The sequence below is a fragment of the Grammomys surdaster genome, unplaced genomic scaffold (assembly GCF_004785775.1).
Source record: "Grammomys surdaster isolate TR1022 unplaced genomic scaffold, NIH_TR_1.0 64, whole genome shotgun sequence".
In the NCBI taxonomy this organism is placed as follows: domain Eukaryota; kingdom Metazoa; phylum Chordata; class Mammalia; order Rodentia; family Muridae; genus Grammomys; species Grammomys surdaster.
This window is the reverse complement of record NW_021604566.1, coordinates 17,170,223-17,192,522: the sequence shown is the minus strand read 5'-3', so window position 1 is coordinate 17,192,522 and position 22,300 is coordinate 17,170,223. Positions and strand designations below refer to the sequence as shown.

Here is a 22,300-nt window from a genome sequence, read left to right as displayed (position 1 = left end):
GTCCTCTATCATCCTCATGAGAAGTGATTTTAAATCTGAATCCTGCTTTTCTAGTGTGATTGGGTGTCCAGGACTTGCTATAGTGGGAGAACTGGGTTCTGATGATGCCAGGTAACTTTAGTTTCTGTTGCTTGTGTTCTTGTGCTTGCCCTTTGCCACCTGGTTAACTCTAGTTCTACCTGCACTCACTATCTCTGACTGAAGACTGTCTTTCCAGTTATCTTGCTTATGACAGAACTCCTCAGAGTCCAGATGTCTCTGTCATCCTGTGATCCTGAGCTCCTGGGTAGAAGAGTTCTTGGGACTCAGGCTGCCTCTGGGATCCTGAAATCCTGCTGGTCTGAGTGCAGTGGTTCCTCTGCTGCTCTAAAATGTTTCAGGACATGGTGTCTTCAAGAGTGCAGATGAGCTAGGTGTCTGCCCGGCCAAAAGGACCAAGTGAGGAGTGGAAAGGGAGTGGTTTTCTAGAGGGGCGGGGTTTGGGTTGGTGATTGGTCCAGAGTGCCACAGGCTCCTAGTTGCAGTTCTCCGGCTAAGGGTTGGAGGGGGGGGGGTGGTTCTTACCAGCTGCACTAGGAAGGTTCATGATAAGGTGTCATCATAGAGCAAACCAGCCAGGTGTCTGACCCAGCCAGAAGGACCAAGCGAGGGATGTGTAAAGTTTTAAAGTGTAATTGCTACTCAATTTTATTCTTCAACTGACTGTAATTTATTATATATGCAGCTATGAAAATACAACAAATTTGGTTCACTTTCTTGTGCTTTTCTTACTTGCTACCTCCAAAATATTACTTATCAGTATCATTTTGTTCTCAAACATAATTGTAAATGTAATTCCTTATGTGCAAGTTTTACAAAATGGTACTTGTTTAAAAATAATTCTGAAACACATACAACCCATTGTGAAACCAGTGAAAGAAAAGCTGTAATTAATGTGAGGCTTTGGCTTTGCCAAGTAGATAAAGTTCATTAACATCAAAGGCTTAAATAAAAATAGCATTTCTACATCTAAATCCTGCCCAGAGAGAGCTAGTCTCCCAGGAGTTCTGACACACCTAAGATCACAGGTCAGACCACCAGTACTATTCCAATACCTGACCAAAGTAGAACCCAAGCAGAGCCAACAGGACACATAACAGCAGAGCAGCCTGGGACAGGAGCCTTTTAGTTTATATCTGCACCCAGAAATTAACCTGTGCCAGAGCCTTCCAGACTCAAATCCCACCAGGAGAGAGCTGGTATCCCAAGAGTGTTGACACACCTAATATCACAGACTCACAGGCTCACAGGAGGGACAAGCTCCAGTCAGAGACAGCAAGACCAGCTATCACCAGAGATAACCAGATCATGGGAGGCAAGAATAACAATATAAGCAACAGAAATCAAGGCTACCTGGCATCATCATAACCCAGTTCTTCCACCACAGCAAGCCTTGGATTCCCCAACACACCAGAAAAACAATACTCTGATTTAAAATCACAACTTATGATGAAGATAGAGGACTTTAAGAAGGAAATAAATAACTCTCCTAAAGAAATATAGGAGAAAAGGCACAGAGGTAGAAGCCCTTAAAAAGGAAACACAAAAATCCCTTAAAGAATACAGAAAAACCGAAACAGGTGAAGGAATTGAACAAAAGCATCAAGGATCTAAAAAAGGAAATAGAAACAATAAAGAAATCACAAAGGAAGAAAACTCTAGAGATAGAAAACCTAGGAAAGAGATCATGAGTCACAAATGCAAGCATTACCAACAGAATACAAAAGATAGTAGAGAGAATCTCAGGGGTAGTAGATAATAAAGAAAACATTGGCACAAAAGTCAAAGAAAATGCAAAATGCAAAAAGCTCTTAACCCAAAACATCCAGGAAATCCAGGACACAATGAGAAGACCAAACCTAAAGATAATAGGTATAGAAGAAAGCGAAGATTCTAAACTCAAAGTGCCAGTAAATATCTTCAACAAAATTACAGAATACTTCCCTAACATATAGAAAGAGATGTCTATGAAAATATAAGAAGCCTAAAGAACTCCAAATAGACTAGACCAGAAAAGAAATTCCTCCTGTGACATAATAATCAAAACACCAAATGCACAAAACAAAGAAAGAATATTAAAAGCAGTAAGGAAGAAGGTCAAGTAACATAGAAAGGCAGATCTATCAGAATTACATCAGGCTTTTCACCAGAAACTCTAAAAGCCAGAAGAAGATCCTGGGCAGATGTCACACAGATCCTAAGAGAACACAATGCAGGCTCAGGCTACTATATCCAGCAAAACTCTCAATTACCATAGATGGAGAAACCAAGATAATCCATGACAAAATCAAATTTATACAATATCTTTTCATGAATTCAGCTCTACGAAGGGTAGGAGATGGAAAACTCCAACACAAAGAGGGAAACTACTACTAAAAAAAGCAAGAAACTAATTTCACAACAAACCCAAACGAAGAGAACCACACAAGTGTAATTCCAAAAAAAAGTATATTTCCTCTAACAACAAAAATAACAGGAAGCAACAATCACTGGTTTTTAATACCTCTTAATATCAATGAACTAATTTCCTAATAAAAGGACAGAGCCTAACAGACTGGATAAGTAAATAGGACCCTGCATTTTGCTGCATACAGAAAACTCACCTCAGTGACAATGACAGACACTTCCTCAGAGTCAAAGTTGAAAAAAATAATTTTTTCCTAGCAATTGGTCCCAAGAAACAAGTTGGAGTAGCAATTTGAGTATCCAATAAAATATGCTTTCAACCAAAATTTATCAAAAAAGATGGGGAAGAATAGTAAATAATCATCAAAGGAAAATCTACCAAGAGGAACTCTCAGTTCTGAACATTTATGCCCCAAATGCAAAGGCAACCACATTTGTAAAAGAAACATTAATGAACCTCAAAGCACATATTGAACGTCACACAATAACAGTAGGAGATTTAATACCCCACTCTCATCAATGGACAGCTCATGGAAACAGAAGCTAAACAGAGACACAGTAAAACTAAGAGAAGTTATGAACAAAATGGACTTAACAAATATCTACAGAACATTTCACATGAAAACAAAAAAGTATACTTTCTTCTCAGCAACTCAAAATACTTTCTCCAAAATTGGTCATATAATCAGATGCAAAATAAGTTTCAATGTATACAAGAAGATTGAAATAATCCCATGCATTCTATCAGATCACCACAGAGAAAGTCTAGTATTCAATAGCAACAAAAACAACAGAAAATCTACACACAAATGGAAGCTGAAAGACTATCAACTCAACTTGATCAGGGAAAAGAAATGAAGAAATTAAAGACGTTTTAGAATTTAATGAAAATGAAGGCAAAACATACCCAAACCTAATAATCGAAGTTATGAACCAAATGGAATTAAAAGATATCTATAGAACATTTCATCCTAAAACAAAGATATATACCTTTTTTCTCAGCACCTCATGGTATCTTCTCCAAAATTGACCATATAATTGGTCACAAAGCAGGTCTCAACAGATACAAAAAGATTGAAATAATCCCTTGCTTCCTATCAGATCACCATGGACTAAGGCTGGTCTTCAATAATAACAAAAACAATGGAAATGGGTGGGGGTATATCCTCATGGAAGCAGGAGGAGGGGGGATGAAGATAGGGGTTTCCTGGCCAGGAGGAAATTGGGTAAGGTAATAACATCTGAAATGTAAATAAAATATCCAATAATTTTTTTTGATTAAAAAAAAACCCTTTCCACATTTGACTCATTTGGTAAGTGTTTTGTTAGATCATTAAAAGGTGGTAGGAAAGTAACAACTAAAAATCAAATACTATACAGCTCTTGAAAGATTACTCACATTAGAATACATGCTGTGCTTTAAAAATTTAAGAAATACATCCAAAGTTCTCCTAAATAAATTTTATATTAATATTCATTTTATAGAAACACTAAAAATCATTGTAAAGAGTAGCATAACTGTTAGCACAATGGTGTGGCACTGGTAGCTAGAGAGAAAAGACAGAGCAAGAAGCAAAGGCGAGGACTATGCAGGGAGGAGGGCACATCAGAATGAGGGTCAGAAAACTAAAAGCCACAAGAAAAGGCAGCGAATGAGACATTTTTCTAACCTGATAAGAATCAATTGCAAGGCATGAATGTGGTTACATCCATGCTTTGGAGATGTGAAAGAGAAAAAATAAATACATGGCAGAGAATATCACAGTTCCTTCAACTGAGACAAATATAAATGAAGCAGAGAGCTCTCCAAGGGATGCAAACATAAGAGGAAAAAGATAGAAAAGAGGACATAGGTAGATATATAAGACAAAGTAGGGTCATAGGTTAAAAGCAAAGCAGGTTAAAAGGAATGCTTCAGGTCAGAATGTAAGAAACTGCATAGAATGTCACATAGAGCCAAGTTCAAGAAAGCTTTGAAAGTCAGCCTAATAATAACCCTGAATTTATATAAATGATTATGAAAATAAATTGTGGTGATTTTATTTCATAGACAAAAATGTGCATTGGGGTTCTGTGTCACAGGATTAAATTTTCATTGTGTTATTTATTTATTCTTTCTTCCACAGAGGAATAATATTTTTATGATTTAGTTAAACTCAAACGGTGCTACTGTGAATTCTTGATAGGGTAATGGAAATAAGTTGGTTTTTTAATTTTTCCAATATAAATACTTATAAATACAAACTGATTTACACTTCTATTGAGTTAACAACAACATAGCTAGCATATTCCTGAATGTTGAAATATTATATGAAGCAATGTGAAAAGTCATTTACTAATTCATTTTCTTTAAGTCACAATTACATAGCAATTACTCAAGATTTCATTGAAAATATTTTCTTTGAGAATTTGTATTCAGATTTAAGAATAGATGGATTACTATGAAGCAACTAGTTTTTATAAGTATTTCTAAAATGTAGAGACTGAAATATAGCCCCTACAGCTCTTAGCATGTTGTTTTAGTCACACACAATTGTAGTTCACACAAAATTAATACTGAGACCAGAATCAGTTGAACATAATTTTCTGGAGCAATGCCTTTCAATGAAAGTCTGTTGATGCGGCCTTAAAGTAAAAGTTCTTGAGTATCACGGGGATATTTCAAAGTAAGCAAAGAACATTTGCGTTCATTGGTCTGAAATTTTCTCCGCATTGTATCTTAGTGATACTGATATAATTAGAGATGCATTATATAGGGGGTCTCTTGCGTTTACCTTTGCTTCAATCTGTTTCGTATCTGGATTCTGAAACAAAAATTTGATTTTGCTTTTGCCGTCATCTGATGAGCCTTTAAGCTGAGAAAATTTATACCTCCAAAGTACAGCCTGAAAGGAGATAGAAAGGGAACACATAAGTCAAAAAAGTAAATGTCTGCATTCAAGTCAAGAAATTATGTAGTTTAAATATAAAAGCTAATCTAATTTAGTAATGTGTCCCAATATCTACAAGTAAATTAAAATGTATTCACCAATGGTTATCGTTTAAAGTTCAACGCATCCTTTAACATACAGCTGGTGCCACCAATGCTTCTCAATGATATAGCTTGTTTAATCAGATTCTTCAATGAGATAGTACTATTTCACCCCCAACAAAGTGAAAAATGTCCTTGGTAAAAATCTCTGTGCATTATCATTGTTTTGTATTGTTATTGAGAGAATAAGATTAGTAAAAGTTTCAAGGGTACACATAAAAGTACATAACAAGAAGTGAGTTAACATTCATTTGTATATATTTATATTCAAGATATATATATATATATGTATATATATACATATATATATATGAAAGAATAAAATCAATACTTTTATATAATTCTGCTTATTTTTCTAATAACTATTTAGTTCACTTTAACTGAAAGACTAATCCCACAAGGAGATCTAGGGGAATACTCCTACATAGCTGGTGGGAGTAGACACAAGAACAGCCACTATGGTGGTTCCTTGAGGAAATGGGAATCAATCTACCTCAACATTTAGCTATACTACTATTGGGCATATACCCAAAGGATATTTCATTCTACCACAAGGACAGTTACTCAAACATGTTCATTGCTGCTCTATTCATAATAGCTAGAAACTGCAGACAATCGAATGTCCTCAACAAAAGAGTGGATAAAGAATATGTGGTAAATTTATACAGTGGAGCATTACTCAACTCTTAAAAAAAGAACAGCATACAATTTGCAGACAAATGATTAGAACTATAAAAAAAATATGTTTAGTGGAGCAACCAGACCTTATGCTATGTATTCACTTATATGTGAATATTAGCTATTATTACAATCTGTTGATCCAAAGAGGTTAGTCACTGAGGAAAGGAATGAGATGTGGGGGAGATCTGTAGATCTCCATTAGAGGGAGGAATACAATAGATATGGGGCCAAGGGTGGATCAGGAATGGGAGGATCATGTGGGGTAAGGGAGGCCAGGTGGGGATGAGTGAGGGAATACAGGTAGAGATAGCTAAAAAGGCATTTGGGGGGCAGTAGAGAATCCTACTGCAGTAAAACTTCTTAACATGTATGAATGTGATCCTAATGAAATCTCCAAATAGTGAGGGAGTAAAAGCTTCAATAGGCTGTCTCTAGGCTGGGTTAGATCCAATTGAGTTGTTGGCTAAAGGGGTATCATTAAAATCCCTCCAAACCCATGCTCTTCCCAAGACAGTAGATTACTATCCACAAACTGTCTATCCTATTGGCCAAGGTCTCATTGCTAAAACAATATCTACAAAACTCATTGAAAACAAAAAGGTAGAGCTGATGCCTACATAGAACCTTCATCTGTGTTCTTCTTATCAAGGAGAAGGAATGTGTGAGCTAGAATGAATAAAGGATACCAGGAGAACAAGACGCTCTAAATCAACTGAGAGAAGCTCAAATAAACTCACAGACATTGAAGCAAGAATCAGAGGTCCTACACATGTCTGTACCAGCTCCTCTTTGTATATTTTTATAGCCTTCAGGTTATTACTTTTGCAGGATTCCTGCATGTGTGAATGAGTCAGTCTTTGATTCATGTGTGCTTTCTCATGTGGCTTTTTTCCTTATGTTGGTTTATCTTGTCCAACACAAATGTGGTTTTTTTATCTTATCATATTCTATTTTGTTAAAAAATGCTATTGAGACAAAAAATTACTAGCTACCATTAAAAAAGAAAGGGATAATCATCCAAAGCCAAGCAGCAAGTGATTACTTACTGCTAAAAAGATGACTTTCTGACAAGCACTGCTTGAATATCTCAGATTTCTCTTATAGCATAAAGATCAATTAAATTTTGTATGCATACAAGGGATTCAATAAATTTTCTGCAACATATATGTATTGGCTATGGTGACCTACATGTATAATGCCTTTTGTGACTTCTTCTCTGTTAGTAATAATTGTGTGGCTAGCAATAATTGCCAAATGCATACAAATGCATTCATATGCTTTGCTCTCTGACATTCTTCACATTAAAAAGGAGACTTATAGGTGCCTGTGTAAAACTTCTGTGAACTTACTGTTAAGTATGGATGGAGTGGAGTGCAGAATGTTCTTTCTATAAGGTATCCTTCTAAAAAGAATTGCCTAAACTATGAGAAGTCAGTGCACTTAAAATCAAGACGATGAAGGAAGTGCTGTGACATATAAACATTATCTCTGTAAGACAGGCAAAGGCCTGGAAAGAATATTCTTGCTTCTTTTCACATCATCAATAATGAAGACATACACCAGTTGTATTTCATTACTGTACTTATATTTGCTTTAGCTAACTCAAACATCACCTCTTGTTTTGCCTGCTTTAGTAATAAAAAATTAGAAGTGCCTTGTGTGTGTGTGTGTGTGTGTGTGTGTGTGTGTGTGTGTGTGTGTGTTTGAGACAGGGTTTCCCTGTATAGCCCTGGCTGTCCTGGAACTCACTCTGTAGACCAAGCTGGCCTCGAACTCAGAAATCTGCCTGCCTCTACCTCCCAAGTGCTGGGATTAAAGGCATGCACCATGACTGCCTGGCACAGAAGTACCTTGTTTCACCACACTTGAGGAGATAGATAGATAGATAGATAGATAGATAGATAGATAGATAGATACAGGAGAAACTAATCCAGAAGATCAGATTATAATGAAGGAGAAATCGAGTCCCCAGTGACATTTTGATTGCCTTAAACATGAATATAATCATATTTTTAAAATGAAAACAGATTCATCAAGAAATACTTCCTCCAGTTCATCTCCAGCAAACAATATGCTCCTTTTCACAGTTCTTGTATAAGGCCTTTAACCTTTCAAGACATTGACTCTTCTGGACACACAGTATCCCAAATCATTAAACAGTAACACTCCATGAGCATATGGTCTGAAGCAGTATTTTCAATAATTAGCAGCACCAGAAGAGTCTGGAGGGCTTGACTAATTAGTTTGCTGGATTCTAATGCTAAATTTGATATAATGGTTCTAGAGTTGACCCTGAAATTATATATCTAACAAACTCACAAATACTTATATATTGATGCTTGCTGAAGTTTACCTAGTAGTCCAATTGCTTAAAAAGAAAAAAAAATACTAGCAATTATTTGTAATTGTTCAATTTATACTCTATAGGTAGCTGAGATAAATTTCAAACACATGTGAAAACATGACCTAGACAGCTGGACACAAACAGAAAAGCACATGTGTCATCACAGGTTTCTGAGTTGGAACATGAAAGTACATGTAAAAGATGATCATAGACACCTGAGCATGGGCTTAAAAGAATGTGTGTAGTAGCATGATCATAGGCACCTGTGCATGAACACAAAAGCACATGTGTCGTATGATCATAGGCACCTGAGCTGGAATTCAGAAGTCTGTGTAAAAGATGATCATAGGCATCTGGGGTGCTTGAATGTGAAAGCATCTGTGTACCATGATCTTGGACGCCAAAGTTTAAACTCAAAAGCAGCCTGCAGCCAACTCATGGAAAAGTTCAAGAATTCCCATAGCACTTGTTTAGTGAGTGCTTGGCTTGGAAGACTACCAAAGTAGGCTCTTTCTCACACATCATGAGTTTCCATTTCTCCCCAGAAGATTCTTAGAAATAAAAATGTGTAGGAACAGTTACACTTAGCAAATTTTAACTTATAATTTCCTGACCTTAAGTGATGGTATACCACTACATATGTTCAATATATGCTTACTTTGAAGAGAGACCTGGAGTAGAGATCAATGACATGACTCAGAATACAGGTATTCAGGCTGTAAAAGGAACAATGAGTATTCCACTGTGTGTAGAGGAACCAAAATATGATGCTTTGTACTTAGAAATTTTAAATGAGTCTTGGACATCTAATTTCATTAGTTTACAATGTGTCTATCAGAATGTTGTCCTGTAGAAAGTAGAGGAACGTCTTTTAACACTACAGTTTATTCAGACATTTCCCCTGCTTTGTACCTTAAAGAAAACCTGAGGAGATGTGTGGTATGCTTGTATGTCTACATGATGGTAGTGGGTAGGCATGCTTGTGTACTTGTTAGTACACAAGTGTACAGATGCATATCAAGGTCTGAAGTGTCCTCTCATATCTTCCTCTATTGCTCCCAACTTTATACTCAGTGTCTGTCTCTTCTGAACCTAACACATAACAAATTCTTGCTAGTCTAAATGCCAGCTGCTCCTGTGGATTCAATGATTAATAAACATGACCTGAAGGAAATGAAAATCTTCTGAACAGTAAAAGACATGATCTGTACTAGGAATTAGTTGTTGGCCAGAGGGTCTTGTGGTGGTTTGAATAGGCTTGGCCCAGGGAGTGGAATTATTAGTATGTATGGCCTTGTTGAAATAGGCGTGGCCTTATTGGAGGAAGCATGTCATTGTAGAGATGGGCTTTAAGACCTTCCTACTAGCTTCCTGGAAGTCGATCTTCTCCTATTTGCCTTTGGAACAATAGGTAGAGTGCTCAGTGCCTCCAGCACCACACTTGCCTGGATACTGCCAAATTGTTTGATCAGTGACTTGCTCAGCCACCATCAGAAGCTTCCTCCTGTAGCAGATGGGTACTAATATAGAGATTCACAGAGAGAAATTATACAGAGAGTGAAAGACCTTGGAACACTCCATCCTAACCAGATGTCTCCATCAATTCCCTCTACTCAGGTGTCTGGGAACCCTGAAGTAGAGGAGGCAGAAAGAATGTAAGAGCAAGAGTGAGTGGAAGACACCAAGAAAACCAGACTCTAATTCAACATGGTCAAAGTTCATATGGACTCATAAAGACTGAGGCAGGATGCACTTGGCCTGCAAGGCTATATACCTGGACCTCTTTATATGTATAATGACTTCCAGTTCAGTATTTTTAAGATTCCTGAGTGTGTGAACAAGTGAGCTTTTGATTCTTGTGTTTTCTTCTAGGATATTTCCTTTCAATTTGTTTTGACTAATTCAGATGTATGTTTTACTTTTCTTTATCTTATATTATGTTTTACATTTTTATTATCCCTTAAACGCCTGTTATTTTCTAATGAGAGACAGAAAGGAAGTGGACCCAGAGTTTCTTGAGGGGAAGGGAGCTAGCACGTGTAGAGAGAGGAGAGACAGTAATTTAGGTATATTAAGTAAAAACAAACAAACAAACAAAACTCTTTTCAAAAAAAGAAAATGTAAAGCACTGAGACAAAAATATATAAAAATCTGTGAAATTCTAGTAAATCTCTGCCTTTATAGTGATATACAATTGTGTCTCAAAGACTGGTACCTTGTATTTTCACCTAAGAATGCGAAAATGGGAATTTGTTTATTCATTAAATATTTCCTGCTATCCATGGTAATCTTAACTTGTTATATTTGATGATAATTAAGTCTAAATGCAGAAGAAAACATAACAAAAACATAAACAAAAAATATCAATATGTGGAGAACTTTCTGTCATAATTTTTTATAATGTGGAATGATCTTTTTTTGTTTTTTGTTTGTTTTTTAAATCTGAATTGTTAACCTTTTTTAGTTTTGTGGTGTGTGTCTTGGGTATTCTGTACTTTTTTTGGCTAATATTCACTTATTAGTGTGTACATACTATGCATGTCCTTTTGGCTCTAAGTTACCTCACTCAGGATGATGTTTTCTAGTTCCATCCATTTGCCTGCAGAACTCAAGATGTCCTGGCTCTTAATAGCTTTGAAGTATTCCATTGTGTAAATAAACCACATTTTCTGTATCCATCCTTCTACTGGGGGACATCTGGGTTGTTTGAGCTTCTGACTATCACAAACAAGTCTGATATGAATATAGTGGAACATGTGCCCCTGTGGTCTGGTGGGGCATATTTTGTGTATATTCCCTAGAGTGGTATAGCTGGATCTTCCAGTAGATCTATTTCCAATTTTCTGAGGAACCTCCTGATTGATTTTCAGAGTGGTTGTACCAGTCTGCAATCCCACCAGCAATGGAGGAGTGTTCCTCTTTCTCCACATCCTTGTCAACATGTGTTGTCTCCTGAGGTGTTGATCTTAGCCATTCTGATTTGTGTAAGGTGGGATATTTTGATTTGCAGTTCCCTAATCACTAAGGACTTTGAACATTTCCTTAGGTGCTTCTCATCCATTTGAGATTCCTCTGTTGTGAAATCTCTGTTTAGTTCTATACGCCCCACCCACTTTTTTTTGATTGGGATGTTTGATTTTTTAGTGGTTAGTTTCTTGTGTTCTTTATATATTTTGGATATTGGCCCTCTATCGGATGTGGAGTTAGTAAAGTTATTTTCCCAGTCTGTAGGTTCCCAATTTATCCTATTGACTATGTCCTTTGCCTTACAGATGCTTTCCAGTTTCATGAGGTTCCATATAAGTGAGGATGCCTCAAAGCCACTTGGCAGTGAGAAGAAAGGAGTCACAGGAACAGGGAAGGATAGACATGGATGGAAAAGGGGACAGGGAGAAGAGGGGAACATGATTAGGTATTGAGTGGGAGAAAAGGACTGAAGCCCTAAGGGCCAGCAGAAAGAATGTAAACAGGCAACCTCTTGAAGCAGGAGGTGGGAGGACCCTCCTGAATCTACCAGAAATCTGGGAGGTGAGAATCTCTCATGACTCAAAGTACGGGACCCTAGATGAAGTGCCCTACAGTTGGGAGAGGGAACTTGAGAGCCCACCTCCAGCAGAAAGACATCAAGTGAGAGAGGGGTTGCCATCCTACAGCCAAAAGGTCTGACCCATAATTGTTCCTATCTGAAAGAACTGCGGGGACAAAAATTGGGAAAAGACAAAGGAAAAGGAGGTCCAGTGATAGGCCCAAAATGGGATCCAGCTCATGGGGGGACTTCAAGGCCTGACACTATTACTGAGGCTTTGGAGTGCTCACAGAAAGGGACCTATCATGACTGCCCTCAGAAAGACCCAACAAGCAGTTGAAAGAGTCAGATGCAGATATTTACATCCAACCAATGTGTCCTGTACTTCTGACTCCTGTAGCTATATTAGGGAAAAACTAGAAGAAGCTAAGGAGGAGGGCTGTAGGAGGATCAGCAGTCTTGATTAACCTGGATCCTCAAGACCGCCCAGGCAATGGATCACCAACCAGGCAGCATACACAAGCTGATATGAGGCCCCCAACACATACAATAGAGGACTACTGGGTATGGTTTCAGTCAAAGGACATGTACCTAACCCTCAAGAGACTAGAGGCCCCAGGGAGTTGAGATGTCTATTGGGGTAGGTAAGTTAGGGTGAGGGGGGGAGGAGGTATGGGATGTGGAACAGTCAGAAGGACTGGGAGAGGAATAAAATATGGAGTGTAAAAAAAGATTAAATAAAAATAAAACTGTCTGGATTTAGAAATAGGATTAAATGTTTGATGTGACTTAAGTATCCAAGAAAGAATCCAAGGAGAACCATAGAACACAGGGCCACAATTTAAGCATAATAAAAGTGTATAGTATAATATCGTATAGTATAAATGTAAAGAGTAATCCATGATGCTTGATGGGAAAGTAAGTGACAAACATAATCAAACATAACATTGACCATAATCTATTCACACTTGAAGAAAATGTAGTAAAATAAGCATGACAAATAATGGTTTATCTAAGAATGATAGTTGTTACTTTGCATTTGCAAATAGATGAACATTCTAAATAACATGGGATCAGATGCTATCTGAAGGACTTTAAGTACATTTTGAGAACTATATTCATCACACCTTCTGTCTACCCCACAGACACCTTCCATGTCCACATCTCAATTGATGACTTTTTCTTCGTTAATTTTTTGTTATTCATTTGTGTTATGTATATACACATTTCATGCATGTATACTTATGTATTTGTTTGCATGAATTATACATTTATATACACATGTATGTATATAAAACCTATTTAGTCCTATTAGTCTTCCTTGTGTGTGTATTTGTATATACACATATATAGAGAGATAGACAAATGATAGATAGATAGATAGATAGATAGATAGATAGATAGATGATAGGTAGATAGATAGATAGATAGATAGATAGATCAATAGATATACAGATACAGATGATACAGATAGATACAGATACAGATGCAGATGATACAGATAGAGATACAGATAGAGATAGAGATAGAGATAGAGATAGAGATAGAGATAGAGATACAGATACAGATACAGATACAGATACAGATACAGATACAGATAGATACAGATACAGATACAGAACTGACTTTCTGAGAATGGATAAACTATTCAGGATTTTGTCCATAGAGGAAAACACTTCTCTTTCTTTCAGCAGCCATTGCCACCCCCACCTCACCCCCATACCTAGCACTGAGGAATTGTAACCCAGCAACATACTTGTTTTGGCAAGGGATCACATTGAAATATCTTCTAGCAAAATATCTATTTGATCTAGCAAGAATGCAGACATGCCATGCACCTTTAATCTCTCTGGCTGCAGAGCAGACACACCGTTTTTACACATCTTTAATCCCAAACAGTGATGTCTAATTGAGAGGAAGACAAAGTGACAAACCAAAGAAATATTTGACAGAATGGATCAGAAATAGGATATGACCAATTTTCATGAGGAGAGGAAAAAGAGATGAATAGATTTGCAACTCCATAGGAAGAACAATATCAACCAACCAGATCACCTAGAGCTCCCAGGGACTAAACCACCAACCAAAGAGTACACATGGAGGGACCCATAACTCCAGCTGCATATGTAACAAAGGATGGCCTTATCTGGCATCAGTGGGAGGGGAGGCCCTTGGTCCTGTGAATGCTTAATGTCCCAGAATAAGGAAATGCTGAAGCAGTGATGAGGGAGTAGGTGAATGAGTGAGGGAGCACCCTCATAGAAGCAGGTATGAGGGGAATGGGATAGGGGGTTTTTGGAGGGAAAACTAGGATAGGGAATAACATTTGAAATGTAAATAAATAAAATAACAAATAAAAAAGAGAGAGGAGGGGAAGTGACACAGAGATAGAGACACAGAGACAAACAGGGAGAGACAGAGACAGAGAAAGACAGGGACAAAGAGACAGACAGATGCAGTTTTATCAGAACAGTATTACAGAGACAGGTTGCATTTGAAGACAGAATGGGCCAGAGAATCAGAAGAAAACAGAAGAGCAGAACAGATTGCCAGAGTTAGTTTGAGGCCAAGCAGAACAATTCAGTCAGAAGCCAACAGAAGCCAGATTTAATCAGTGATCATGGAGACAAGTTTGGAACAGAAAAGTTGAGTTGAACCAGCCAGCCAGAGTTCAGAAAGATCAAGAAAGGTTGATTTTATTTAGCAGTAAGTATCTGAGAGGACAATTACATCTGGTGAATGAAAGTTACCTTTATAGCCTAGAGTTGTATCCTTTGGAATTTCCCCTATTTACATATGTCAGCTGGATATTTCTATTATACTAATCTTTAATCAACCTCAACAGATACAAAAATATTGAAATAATCCCATGTATTCTATCAGATCACCATGAACTAAGGCTGGTCTTCAATAATCACAAAAGCAATGGAAAGCCCACATACATGTGGAAACTGAACAATCAGTAGCCTTCTTCTATTTGAAGGATAAACAGGCTGAGAAAGAAATTAGAGATATGACATGCTTCACAATAGTCACAAATAATATAAAATATGTTGGTGTGAATATAACCAAGCAAGTGAAAGAGCTGCATGACAAGACCTTCAAGTCTCTGCCTCCAGAGGCATTCCTTTTCCCCCCTCACCTTTGGGACAAATGTCCCCCTTCTCTCTCTCCTTTGTTTTCTTCTCCTTCCTCCTCTGTCTCCTACTTGTGTCTCTTATTCCTTGCCCTTTGTCCCTTTGGGGCAAGTATATGTCCTTTGTGCTGGGAACTTAGTCTTGGGCTGTCCTGAGCTGATTCTAGTCCCTACAGAAGTGAACTGACAATATACTTTCAGAATATGAAGACATTGGATTCTGACCAGCAGTGAGTATATTTTGGAAGAAATTTTAGAATTCATGATATCCTATGTATTTGAATAGCAAAAGCATGAGCTATCAAACCTTAGGCAGAACAGAAGATAATTTAAAATGAAATTAAAGGCCAGAACTCTACAAGGCTTTCAGTGCAAGAAAAGCACACACTTTAGGCTAGAATGAACTTTTGCACTGCATAGAGTTATACTCTAAACCACAAGACATTAAGGCAGAGAGAAGTACTTGTGCCTTCGTAAAGCTATAGTCTCCCTCTCCAACGTAAAAACATTCACTCAAGCCCTGATCTTTGTAGCAGATTTTAGGCTTTGTGTCTTTTTTTTTTAATTCCTAGTGTCAAGTAGTAGTTATAAAGCACAGTGGATTTATCACAAAAAAAAAGGTGCTTGATAAATAGTACAAGGAGTATTATCTGGAAGACAATATAAATAAGAGAGGTTACTGAAATTAGCTATAGAAGAAAGTAAAATGACTAGCACCATCTAGATATCAGGGAGGGTCTAAAATCAGGTTCAATCAGAAAGTCCAGAATTAAGATTATAAAGCTAAATTCATATACAAATGAATAATGGTCCTAGATTCTGACATTACTAAGAGACACATCTCATAATAGACTCCCTGAACCTCTGGCTCTTCCAATCTTTCTGCTCCCTCTTCTTCATTGCTTCCTGAGCCATATGTATTGGAGTGTTCTACAATTTTTCATTTTGATTGCTTATGGGTTTTTTTGTATTGCTCTCCATTTGTGGCAAGGAGAAATTTCCTTCGGGCAGGATGAAGAACTACATTTATCAGGCTAGACTTGAAGAGCAATGGTCAGGATCTGACTGAGAGGAGTGCTTGGTTGTGGCCTTATCACCCAATATTACAGAGATATTTTCTCAGTTGTAGTTGCCTCTTCTCAAATAACTCTAGTTTTTGTCACATTGACAAAACTAAAACCGAACAACTAGGTCAATATGCTATTTGTACTTGTTTATATATGGTATATTTTTAAAAATTGAATAGCACCTATATAAATGAGATACATAACTTTAGTTTAAATGGCAGGAGTTTGGATTTTATGAGTGACATAATTAGTCACTATAGTTACAGAAAACTAGATACTGAGTAATTTACAAATAATACAGTTTTGCTTCTTATAGTTCTGTAGGCTTGGAAGCCACAAATCAACCATATTATAGCCAATATAGTTCAGGATAAAATCTTATAGTGTGCAGTTACTTTGCCCTGACTTAATATATTGCAAAGAGAAGACAAGCTCCAAAGACTGAAGAAGCCAAGAAGATAAACAAAACTCGGGAAAACGAAAGTCACTCACTAAAGCACAGAAAGTTTCAAGAATTTATAATTTCTTTTACCACATTTGTAAAAACAGAAAACAACAGCTAGAGAAGGAGACAGTGGTGGAACAGTGCTAGGCATGTAGGGAGCTCCAGGCATGCTGGCATAGGCTTTGTGATGACCAATGTCAGGCACTAGGACTGTCAAATAAGATACAGTTCCCTTTTCAAAACCTAAAATCTATTGCAAGGGAAAGGGCTTGAATGAGTGTTTCTAAACTCCATAGAGTACATAGAGGAAGCCACTGCATCATCTAGAAATAAGTAGTTCTCTTTGTGCCTCACTTTCACTACACTGCTGCTTCAATTCTACTGTTGCCATCTCGAGAAGCAAGTATGCCATTCCACTATATGAACATGTTTTTTTCTCATTTGTATTGTTTAGAATATAACCCAAGCCTGTGTACATGCCATACCAGTACTGTAGCACTAAGATACATTCCTAGCCCCACTGTAAGTTTAAAAGGGAAATTACATTCAAATCACAGTGCAGTGGTTTATTTTTGTTTTCTGTGTATTGTTTTATTGTTTATATTTCTCAGCACAAAACAATTCCAGTCTTGCAACTGATACTGTAAATCATCTCTTCTAATATTCATCCTTTCTTTTTGAACCATTACCACTTAAACGGTGAATTAGGGCTCTGGGAACAAAAACATTTCTAGAGACAGCTGGATATAAGAGATAGCATCTTCAGTACACTACTAAAGAGCTTAAGAAGTTTGCTAACTCACTCAAGTAGAAGTCTAGAGAGTATATTTGGGAACAAATTTTAAGGATGTGTTTTAATGGTGGAAGTAACATAAAACTACATCAGGATGAGTTTATTGATATGGATCCTCTCAATGGAGATTCAATGTTTAATATGCAAACTCCTTCAGTTGAAAAGGGTACCGAAGTTTGTTTGAGTAGTTGGCTGAATAATTGTCAAAAGATGGCCTCCTGAAAAGGAACTGGAAATGCTTTATACATATTAGCTGAGTGCTGATGAAGAGATTTTAAGGTTTAAGGAAATTGCAATGCTAGGGTGGGCATTGTGTAAGACCTAATCTTCTACAACGGGAAGGCCCAGAAAGCATGCCCTTCACAGATCTTACAGGACTCAAAATGATGAGAGACACATCAGCATATTTAAAGAGTTTTGTTCCCCTTTTTCTTGTTGTAGATATTAAGGTTGGATATGCTGCTTCTCAATTGGATACAATATATGCAATCAGTTTGACATAGTGCCAGGTAGCAGCACTCAATGACCAAAAACAAAGGTGATCACAGTTATCATAATGAGCATCACAGACAAAGTTGTCCATAATAACTTAATATTTAATGATCAGCACAGGCAAAGGGAACTTTAGGGTGGCATGATTCACATAAACTTTTGGTAAAAGCTAATCAGTTATAATGTTTCCAGGAATGAAATTTATAAAGAGCCTATTGAATTTTTGTTTGATTTATAGAAGCAGAAATATTCTCAAACAAATGAAATGAAGGCTACATTGGATTGTGGCAAAAGGCAAGCTTGGTATACAAATCAATTTCCAGACTTCAGCCAGTTTTCAAACCCAGCAATGAACCCCTTGAATGAAGGGAGAGCAAGGTTCCCCTGAGAAAGGTACTTCATAAAATTCCTAAAAGTTTTATTGTAGCCTTTCTCCAGTCCTTCCCTCAGACGGACCTACAGCCTTTTACAAGAGCAAGTGTATACTGTGGGGAAGGAAAGAATCAAATTACCTGGAGTTTAAACGATACTGGTGCTGAACTTAATGTTGATTCCAGCAGATCTCAAAGTATATTGTAGCCTTCCAGTTAAAGAGGGGCTTTTTGAGGTCAGATGATTAATGAAGATTTGGCTGAAATCTGATTCACAGAAGGTCCAGTCAGCCACTGAATTTATTCTGTTGTTATTTGCCTTGTCCCAGAATATGTAATTGGAATAGATATACTTAGAAGTTAGCAGAATTCTCACATTCATTCCCTGACCTGTGAAGAGAGGGCTATTATGTTTAGAAATGCTAACTGAAAGCCTTTAGAATTGACCCTGATAAAGAAAATAGCAAATAAAAAAATATTACATCCCAAGAAAAATTGCAAAAATTAGTATCACCATCAATGACTTGAAAGATGCAGGAGTGGTGGTTCCCACTACATCTCCCTTTTGCGCTCCTGTGTGGTCAGTGCAGAAGACAGGTGGATCACAGAGAATGAATCAAGAATTCAATGAATTAGTGAATCCAATTAGAGTGTCTGTACCAGATATGGTGTCCTTACTTGAGTAGATTAACATATCTCCTGCTATATTGTATGCACCTATTGATCCAGTAAAGGCTTTTTTCTTGCTACCTATCCATAAGCACCAAAATAAACAATCTGCTTTCAATTTATAAGGCTACCACTATACCTTTACAGGTTTACCTCAAGGATATATTATAACTTTCAATCCCCATGTCATAACTTAGTTAGAAGGAATCTCAATTGTATTTCTTTTCCACAAAATACAACATTAGTGCACTACATTGACAACATTACACTTATAGTGCCAAATGAACAGGAGATAGCAACCACTTTGAACTCGTTGGCAATATATCTGCACATTAAAGGATGAGAAATAAATTTAACCAAATTCAAGGGGCTTCTTAAAGTCTAGTGGTGCGGAACATGCAGAAATATTCCTTCTAAGCTGAAGTACAATTTATTGTGCCTGGCCTACTCACCACCAAGAAACACTACATTTAATGGACTTATATGGATTCCTGAGTCAGCACATTCCTAACTTTGGTGTGTTACTCTAGAGCATATACCATGTGACTAAGAAATATGCCAGTTTTGTGTGAGGACTGGTATAGGAGAAGGCTCTTCAGCAGATCTAGGCTGCTGCACAGGCTGCTCTACCACTTGAACCATATGTTACAGCAGACCTGGTGGTATTTCGGGTGTCAGTGGCAAATAGAGATGCTGTTTGAAGCCTTTTGCAGGCCCGTATAAGGTAAATCACAGAAGAACCTTTGGGATTTCAGAGGAAGGCCATACCACCATCTGCAGATAACAATTCATCCTTTGAAATAAAGTTCTTATCCTGCTTTATTTGGCTTTACTGGAAATAATATTTGACAATGGGTGATCAGGGTAATATTTTACCCTGATCCGAGCCACCCATTATAAATTTAATGTCATCTGACCAACCAAGGCATAGAATTACATGCAGTGCCGAAATCCATTATCAAATGGAAGTGGTGCATCTGTGATCAGAGCAAGCAGGTCCTAAGTCACCAGCAAGTTACATGAAGAAGATACCAATGTCTATGATATCTATGACCACTATAATGCTGTCTGCTGCCAAGTATACATTTATAGTCTCATAGAGTGTTTCCTATGTTCAATTAACTGAGAAAGAGAATACTATAGCTTGGTATATTGATGGTTCGGCATTTTATGCAGGTATCATCCAGCAGTGAAAAGTTGTGCCATTACAAACCCATTTCTGGGACAACCTTGAAAAACAATGGTGAAGGAAATCTTCACAGTGGCAGAACTTCAGGGAATATGTACAGTCACATTTTGTTTGGAAGAAGTGGCCAAAGATGCAATACTTTTGATTCATGAACTTAAGCTAGGAGACTATCTAGGGCATGGTTCACCAGAAGGTGTTAAATACTTTGAATCAATATCCAATATATAGTAAAGTTTCTCCTATAGCCAGAATCCATAAATTCAGGAATCAAAGGGTGGAAAATGGAAGAGTTCCACTTATTATCACCCCTAGTGACCCACTCAGAAAATTTTTGCTTCCTGTTTCTGATATCTTAAGCTCTGCTAGCCTAGAAATTTAGCCTCAGAGTAGTAAGCACTCCTGCTAGAAGCTGATTTAGAATCTCAGCACCTCCTTAAGTCACTTTGGACTTCTAATACCCTTAAGTAAAAAGTATAAGAAAGGAATATCAGTGTTCGGAAAGATGGTGGATCCAGATTACCATGGATAAATTAAATTGCTTCTCCACAATGGAAGTAAGAAAGATTATGAGATCCTGTAGGGAATCTCTTGGTGCTACCATATCCTGTGATTAAAGTCAATGGCAAATCTCAACAGCCTAATCCAGGCAGGATGGCAAAGGGCACATATCTATCAAGAAAGAAAGTATGGGTCATTCGTTCTCCAGGAAAATAGCAAGACATGCGGAGGTGCTGGTCAAGGATGAAGGAAGTTCAAAATGGGCAATAGAGGAAAGTAATTATAAATACCAGCTAGGGTTATTTGACCAGTTGCAGAAAAAAAAAGGATTATAACTGACATGAATTTTTCTGTCAATTTTTTAAAGAATATGTTTTTAGTGATATTTGTGTTTTCTTTCCTTAATTTCTTTATCAAGAGATATAAAAGAAATTAAGAAAGTATCAATGGTTATCATATTTAGGTTCAAAATACTAAAAGAATGTCTCTGAAGGGTCATTGCCACTTAATCTAAATTTAAATGTATTTGAGGTTGCCAGAGGGACATTGCCTCATATTCCAAATTTAAAATGCATTTGTGGTTGTATGGGGGATAGTTATGCCATGCTAGGTAAAATTATGCCTGGTTAAACGTATAATGCATTTGTGATTGGTTGTACATGAAATAGTTATACAAAGTTTAGACATTATAATAACCTGATTATTATTTTTATTTGATATTCTGACATAAGAAAATATGATTGTACACCATATTGATAAAAGGTTGGCTTGTGATGGCTATTCTGTTTTCAAGTTGACTACATTGAAACAAAAATCCAAAAATTGAGTACACACCTATGCAAGATTTTTGCTTTATTTGAAGTATGAAGATTCTCCTAATCTGGATCTTTGAAGTATGAAGACATGATTTTAATAATCCAGATCGTCTCTCTTGATCTTGCCTTCTTGCTCTTGCTCTGTCCACCTCTTCTCCCTCTCTCCCCAACCCCCTTCTTTTTTCTCCCTATCTTCTCTCCTCTCTCTCCCTGTGCTCATGGTGGCCTCTTCTCCTCCTCTTCCTCTTCCTCCTCCTCTTCCTCCTTCTTCTCCTCCTCCTTTCTCTGTCTCTGTCTCCCTCAGTCTGTCTCTGTCTCTGTCTCTGTCTCTCTCTGTCTCTGTCTCTCTCTCTCTCTCTCTCTCTCTCTCTCTCTCTCTCTCTCTCTCTCTACTACCCTCTCAACTCCCCTTCCCATGCCCTGAATAAACTCTACTCTATACTAAAATAAATCGGGATATCAAATCAATTTAATCTCCGTCATACTTTCTGCTGGAAGTCTATAGTAAGGACATGGAAGAAGAAACCTTTACTTTTGCTTGCTTGTCCTTGAGTTGCTAGCAAATCAATTCCTTCACTGGCATTAAAGCCTATTTCTTTAGGATTCCTGAATATGCTAAAGACCTATTGAGATATCCAGCCTTGTAGCTTGAGTAAATACAGGATTCTTGAACTTTCTGTTCACAGCCAGCTACTGTTGGATTAGTTGGGCAACTGAGCAACAGCCACTCAACCCATACGTCATTCTAAGATTTTATATATATATATATATATATATATATATATAGAGAGAGAGAGA

At 37.3% G+C, this 22,300-nt stretch overlaps 1 protein-coding gene across 2 annotated transcripts in view; it reads right to left on the bottom strand.

Moving 5' to 3' along the window:
- Positions 1 to 22,300, bottom strand: part of Sntg1 (syntrophin gamma 1) — a 303,666-nt gene that overhangs the window by 16,765 nt on the left and 264,601 nt on the right. For both annotated transcript variants that reach the window (XM_028769474.1, XM_028769465.1), the window contains one exon: positions 5,220 to 5,330. In XM_028769474.1, coding sequence (XP_028625307.1) covers positions 5,220 to 5,330 — 111 coding nt within the window. The remainder of the gene's footprint in view (positions 1 to 5,219; positions 5,331 to 22,300) is intronic.